This window comes from Diadema antillarum, unplaced genomic scaffold, assembly GCF_040938485.1.
Source record: "Diadema antillarum isolate AM-2024a unplaced genomic scaffold, OU_Dant_1.0 seq00000693_RagTag, whole genome shotgun sequence".
NCBI lineage: Eukaryota > Metazoa > Echinodermata > Echinoidea > Diadematoida > Diadematidae > Diadema > Diadema antillarum.
The window spans coordinates 1,528,204-1,535,880 of record NW_027271598.1 but is presented as its reverse complement, the minus strand read 5'-3'; the positions used below and the strand labels follow the sequence as shown (position 1 = coordinate 1,535,880).

The 7,677-nt window shown below is 41.0% G+C and overlaps 1 protein-coding gene across 1 annotated transcript; it reads left to right on the top strand.

Annotated features, from left to right (window-relative positions):
• Positions 1 to 3,996: 3,996 nt before the first annotated feature.
• Positions 3,997 to 6,851, top strand: LOC139737475 (inhibitor of growth protein 2-like). The gene is made up of 2 exons (XM_071648150.1): positions 3,997 to 4,129; positions 6,182 to 6,851. The coding sequence occupies exons 1-2, from the start codon at positions 3,997 to 3,999 to the stop codon at positions 6,805 to 6,807; spliced, it is 759 nt and encodes a 252-aa protein (XP_071504251.1). The 3' UTR covers positions 6,808 to 6,851.
• The last annotated feature ends 826 nt before the right edge of the window (positions 6,852 to 7,677 follow it).

The window sequence follows — 7,677 nt, the reverse complement described above, 5'->3', positions numbered from 1 at the left end:
GATTTCGCGTGAGGACTGAGAATAAGTGAAATGGGTCAACCTAGCCGAACTTGACTTTTTCATATTTTCTGAAAGAGCGGGTCTTCTTTTACATTATGCTAAAATTTGGTATCATAAAACGGGCAGGAAAGAGTGTTTTTTAGCAGTTTATCTCGAACATTTTTGGAACAACAGTGTGATTAGGTGTGTCTTTAGAATCCCTTTTTCATTTCTGAAAAACCTTGTCCACACTCTTCACTTTCAACTCTAATAACTTTTGAAAAGATAGTGCTACTGCTTTGAAAGTTGGCATTAATTATGGACAGAATGTGTTAATGAGGTATGCTTAATTTCAGTTCAATCAGATAATCCCTTCATTGTTGTTACTCTGGTGGTTTACTTCCTGTTTTTTGTCCCATTCATCGCACAGCCAGCACGGTCTGGTAAAGATTAAGCGCTTGAATAGACACTACTTCAGAGCCTCTTTTCTCAGTTCACACTTTTCCTGAGTTTGTGCTTTCTTTCCAATATTTAGATAGGTTAGGAGAGTCCATTTGATTTGAGTTATACATAATCTTAAAGCTTAAAGTCTGCTCTTTCAGAATATGGTCTTAACTAAAAATTCATATCTGGCGACTTTTTGTTTGTTTTGAGGTGCAGGGTCACATATTGTGGTGACTGAATATCATGCAGTGTTCCCTAGGATTTGAGAGTACCCGTGGTACTGTAAATTCTATAAAGTTCCTGTCACCATCGACCTGCAAAAAGATCAATCTCGTGTGGGGGCGAGGCATTGAAGGCGCATGGAGAATTGTGGAATGAACGGGTTAATAAAACATATTTTTTTTGCGTGTGGTCAAATTTTGGCACAGGAGGTTGAACCTTGGTCAATTTTACAGGCTTTTTAGACGGTTGCTCTAATAATTATAGTAGAACCTCTAAATTTAATTAGTGGGCTAGGCCTAGTAATAGTAGAATCTAATTTAAGTTTACTTTCCACATTTCTACACTAGACTAGTTCTACACTGCGCTCAAATTCAATCAAATGGACAGAATGGTCTGTACTAGATAGTGATGGTAGAAATTTCTATCAGTTTCAGTTTCAGTTTCAGTTTCAGTTTCTTTCCACACAAGTTCAGTTAAAACACATATAAATATATACAATCAATCAAATCAAAAACATACATATCGTCGCTGGGGTGACAAGACCTTGTATCTGCAATTTTGGTGAAAATGACTTTTTTTGAATTAATGGTCAAATAATGGGTTAAGTGATGTTGTACATGTTGTGCATTCGTATGCATCCCACTGGCACTATTCAATAAATCCATTCAAGAGTGCGGTAGTAATCTTCAACAATAGTGCAGCAGGATTATCCACAACAGATATGCCACCATGGAGATACGGAACAGAAACCATACCAGAGAAAGACAGTCACCCCCACCTTGGTATACACAGAGCTCCTACCCGACTCAGCAACCGATGCCATAATATCATGCAGACAGGATGCAAGACCCTCTACAGCCTTTAATACTAGAGCAGGTGCAAGGAGGAAAGGCCTATCCCCACCCATATTAGTAGCACTATGGGAAACCTTCTGTGTTCCACGGATGCTTTACGGGGCAGAGATCTTGAATCTCCAGGAAGGAGAAAAATCATCACTCGACAGATACCAGAACCAGGTCTTTAAAAATCTTCTAGGACTTCCATTGACTACCTGCTCTGCAGCAATCTACCTTCTAACAGGTTTTACTCCCCTCTCTACATCAGTGGATCTGCTACACCTGAGGCTACTAGGCAAGATCATCTCACTGCCATCAGCAAGACTGGAATCCAGGCTCTTCTACCACATCCTCTGTCAGCATCCACACTCTCCCACTACTCTCAGCAAATATCAAATCATCCTGAAAAAATACCAGCTACCTGATCTGTCAGAATGCCTCACTGTAATCACTAGCTACCAAGCATGGAAAGGGATGATAACCAAAGCTGCAGTAGAATGTATACACAAGAAAATCTGCCCTCCAAGAAACTGAAGAACGGTCCACGCTTCACCTCTTCAGAGGAGTCAGTTTAGCACATCTACAACATGTGTTTCCTTCAATACTCGAACCATCACACCTCAGGAAAGCTGTCGCAATAAAAGCACAACTCCTTACAGAGACCTACCTCACCAATGCACGACGGGCTAAAATCAAGAAACCTGGGCAAGACCCCAGCTGCCCTGCATGTGGCACATCTACAGAAACGGTTACTCACTTTGTTGGAGAGTGTCTTGTATACAACGAACACAGAGAGACATTACTATCCAAACTTCCAGCATCAGTACGAGCCCACTTGAATGAACTTCAACCTGCACAGCAAGGCACTGCTATCACCAGGGCAATACTACTGGCAATTACGAGTATTGGACACACCAAAATAGAAGTCCCCGATTTTCATACTGTCACTCTACAGTTTCTAGTCGACATACATCACAAGCGACTTCATTACAATCTATAGTCACTGCAATAACCCATAGTTGTTTTGCTCAAGCCTCATCAATTGTGTGCATGCATCCTATCCTATCTCTATTACTTTCAATCAGTACTGTTTGCATCTTTATACTAATTGTGGCAATCCTACAAAACCTATAACAGGAAATACCCGACTACAGTTCTCCAAGAGGAGGAAGTCAACAAGAAGAAGATGTCCTGTCCAAATCCCAACTGTCTTACTCCAAAAATGAAGCCACCACGGCATGTCAAAGGAAAGGCTGTCCCATTCACTATAGTGCTTTGGCCGCCATGTTTTTTGGTTCGATCTCCTGAGCGGGCTGAACATTTGACATTTTGTAGATAGGAGGTCTTGTCGCCCCAGCGATGATACACAGACCAAAAATTATTTTGGGTAAGTACATAATCACAGCTAAAAGTTAAAAAGTGTGTGTTCAAGATTGACATAACAATTAAAATAAATGGTGGAGGAAATCAGCAGTAGGCCATTGGCCTTTTGAGGCTGATCCCATGAGCAAATATACAATATTTCCAATATGAAGTTGTGGAATCCGTAAGTTTAACTCATTAGTAAAGATAATAGGGTCTATATTGAATTTAAATTACACTCGTAACACTCATTACTTAATAAATTACTTTCAATTATCATTGGTACATTGCTCTCATCAATTCGACATAGGAAAGGTCATGCATGGCACTTTGTCAACGCAAAAAGCAAAAAAGGGCCCGGGCGCCCCCAATCATGCCAAGGGGGGCAAGTGGCCTGTTCGTGCTGTGTATGGCAATTAAATGGATCTAGATAGCAATGGCTATGGCCCATGGGTCCACAATTCGCCATAAAATTGAGTTACCAGTAAATCAGTAAATTTACTGCTGCCACATGACTGCTTGTTCCCAGAGTCCGTCCGTCCGTCTTTCCCTAACGCTGTCTAGAGTCGCGTGGCAACAAGTTTCTTAGGCCAGCTAGCCACCCACACATCACACCAAACAGCGGGTTTGATGTAGAGGGACCCGTACCCTACCACACGCGAGTCTACCAGTAACCACAGCTGCCGTGTACATGACTGCATCATGTAGCAGTTGTGGACGTACAGATACGACGATGTCATTGTATTTCGCGCGACTTACATATCCGGTCTATACCATGTTGGTGATCAACATGGGGTGAATAGAATTCACTGAAGTATAATATATTTAACGAAAGAAAGAAAGTAACGTTTATTTGATGAGACTAACAAATTTTCTACATATAAAAACATATAAAATAAAATATACATTTGCCCATGATGTCACATTGATTGAAAAAAGAAAGAAAATTCAAGAAGATTTACCTACTGTAAACAAATCACATTATTTAAATTACCATCAGATGACCTTTAGCATCTACCACAGGACGCATGCGTCATGTCATAATCGTAGTTTACATCTGCTGCTTCATGTTGGGGAGAAACCCGGACCGACAAAATTTTGTACAATAATAACGACTGCTTTACGTGTTTGTTTACCTGTCCAATCTCCAAAAATGAGTCAAAGCGCAGCAAATATGAACCAGACCACTACATATGTGGAGGACTATTTGGACTGCATTGAATCGCTCCCAAATGATCTTCAACGGAATGTATCACAAATCCGGGAGATCGACAACGCATATCAGAGTGAGTGCTCTAACCAACGTGTTGCAACGAGGTGGTGTATGCTTGGCTGCCCGATGCTCCCCTAGCACACCGGCGATTCAGCGCCGCGTACGGGCTGAACACTGCCTAGCGCCGATGTTGATAGTGCCATGCATATGCCAGTGCATGCAGTGCAGTGTGGTGTTATGCATTGACTACTGATTAGACACTGTACTACTAGTCTTCTACTAGATTCTAATGTAATATTCAAGTCTAGGATTGCTATAAATTCAGACTTAATGAAGCCAGTGATCTTGTGATTCAATGTGGTTTAAATAAAGGCAAGTTTAGTAAAGATCTGGAGTGGAAATTGGGCTCACTCATTTAAACACACCCGTCACCATGTCCATGGCATTGACGCATGGATGGGCCGTGGTCCATTCACCAAAATTGTAGGCTACAACCCTATAGGCAATGACTACATCTGTATGTTCAAAAAAAAAGAAAGAAGAAGAATCGTCTGTTAAGTTTAATGTGGGTGTTGATTTTGTCTTAATCATCTAGGAACTGTATTACCTCCGCCAAGGGAGGAGGTTATGTTTTCGTTACCATTGATGGTTAGTTCGTTCGTTTGTTCGTTCGTTTGTCTGTGCGCAAAATAACTCGAAAAGTAGACAACGGATTGGGATGAAACTTGCAGGGAAGGTTGAGAATGACACAAGTAACAAACAATTAACTTTTGGTAGTGATCCGAGAATTTTTGGGTAATTTATGAAGGATTTTTGATATTTTGGCAGGGAGGGTCAGTGAACTTGGGAGTTCAGGCTGCGCGTATTTGAGGTTTGCATGCGCGCACTAAAGTGCGTGCTCTAGTTTCAGAAATCTGCTGGGGTGAGGCGCGCTGTGCAGCTGAGGGTTTATGACGTAACAAAGGCTTCTATATTGGGAAATCGGGAGACTTTCAGCACACTACTAGTATTATAAACACTTTCAGCATGCTACATGTATAGTACGTACAAGTGTATGGGTAGAAATCACTGATATATATGGAAGAACAAGATCAGTGATGGAAATGAGCTGCATGCTTGGCGGAGGTCTGGGCTCTCAGAGTGCTTCTCTAGTATTACAATTGTACTCTTGTAGACTGTCTGTATTTAGATAGTAATTTAGATGTAGATTGTAAATTTAGATTGACCAGACACAGTGCGACTTCTGTACAGCGACAGACAGGGCTGTGTATATGTAAATCGGCAGCTTTGGGGAACACTCCGAACAGCTTTAAGTTTAAGAGGGGTTGACCAAAAGATTGGTCTGTATCTTGTTAGGGATGTGTTCCGCGGAGACTGCATCTGGATCTGGCTTCACGGAATCCCCTTCTATGGAGGAGAGCTGTAAATGTCAAAAAATGATTTTAAAAAAAGTGAAGTGATGCTGTGTGAAACTGTGTGTGTGTGAAGGGGGGGGGGGGGTGGGGTAGGGAAAATGCAGTGTAATCTGTGAATGTGATCATACTTCCTTTTTAATTTTATATTGTACCCGGCCCAGGTACAATGATTAGACCATCTACTACTGTAACTTTTAATTAGAAAATGTGATTATGATGACATCTTTTGCTCTGAACATGAGACCGACTGAGCAAGCAATTCTGGATTACTGTAAAACCAGATTTTTTTTTAATGTGTGTGTGTGTGTGTATTTTAATTTTTTGAGTTTACAAGAGCCAAGATTCACGAAAATAAAAAGCATGCAAAAGTGTTGTTTTTTTTTCTACACTAAATGCAGTGTATGCCAGTGGCAACTTGCAAAAAAAAATCATACTGCAAAGTTTATAATCAGTTAGTGAAGACAGAGTGTCACATGTATGTAAAATGACGCAGTGGCACTCATGAAGTCAATGAAGTGGTCCACTTTAATACATGAACGTGTATTTCCTATGTTATGTTTGGTTTGTTTTGTGTGACTTCACATTCAATCTTTCTCTCTCTCTCTCTCTCTCACTGTGTAGTGCAAATTCATTTTACTTTGATGCAGGCTATTGATATACAATAACACATGTTTTTAGATTTGTTTTTGTGTTTGTTCTTACCTGTGTAGGTGTTCTCAGGGAAATCAAACAGTTGTATGAGACACTGCTGACAAAGGACCTTGACAATCACAACAAGAGACGCACCCTGATCCACCTCCATCGAAGCCTGATCCAAAGCCAAGAACTTGGCGATGAGAAGCTCCAGTTTGCCTCCCAAATTGTAGAGGTGGTTGAAAACCGTCTCCGCCAGATGAACATGAACCGCACCCACCTTGAGATCACTGAGAAGCCCGAACATCCGCCAGACCCGCCCCCGAAGAGCAAGAAAGCAGCCCCCGCTGTCGTGGAGACAGCTGCGCCCGAAAAGACCAGCAAGCGGCTGCGACGTAGCCGCAACATCGACACCAAGGAGAAGGACAACCACGTCCCACAACCGGCGGAGAACCCCAAGGCGAAGAAGAAGAAGCGCAACAAGGCGAAAGCTGACCGTGATATCTTGCCCATCGATCCACCCATTGATCCGAACGAGCCCACGTACTGTCTTTGCCAGCAGGTGTCGTATGGTGACATGGTTGGATGTGACAACAAAGACTGTCCATTTGAATGGTTCCACTTTGGCTGCGTTGGGTTGAGCACCAAACCCAAGGGCAAGTGGTATTGCCCGAAATGCTTGCCTGATGTGAAAAAGAAATGATGTGCGCAGCTCTCTCTGTCTCTACTCTATCATTTTTACTTAATATTGATGCATTTATACTTCGTATATTGAATGCAGAACATGTTCACAAATGTATTCATAATTTTTTTGGAAACCTGATTTTTTTTTTTCAGGAAGGCAATTCTCTCTCAGTTTGTCAAAAATTGTTTAAGCTAGCTATTATGTGTATAAGGTACAATGTATAAGTACACACATTTGTACCACTCATGCTATGCACATCAAAGAATTAGCTCAGCACTACAGTGTACTTACTCTGGTGATGACAGTTACATGAGATCATTGGAGTATGTTTGTGAACAGGTTCACTGCATGTTTCTGTTTATATGGATTCATATTTTGTAAATATTTAAAGTGCACTATTAAATTAATGATGTTTATGACAAGATACTGTATGTGGCATATTACAGAATTATCTTCGTCCCATAGCACACATGCTGGACAGCTTTTGAGGGCCCATTACATTGTATTTCAAAGGGTTGCAATAGATAAAAAGAGTGAAATGCATGTGCTTTACATGGTAAGTTATTGTTTTACAACTGATATCAGTCTTGCAAGCAGAACTTTGCAAAAATTTCCATGGTGATATGGGGCATAGATGTGCGAGTATGATTTGTTTTTAATTGAATAACTTGAACACCCAAATTTGAGTGTTTTTGACTCAAAAAGGGCAACCGAATACAGTCACCTTGACTGTATAATGGAATCCGTGGAAAGAAAATCCTTCTACTCATAAGTACTGTGACTTTATAATGCTGTCATTGGAAAACAAGTGAAGTTGAAAATTCCGTGACCACCTCATTTTTTTGACCATGTTTGGGGTGTGGTGATTGGAACTGCTAAAATGTATTC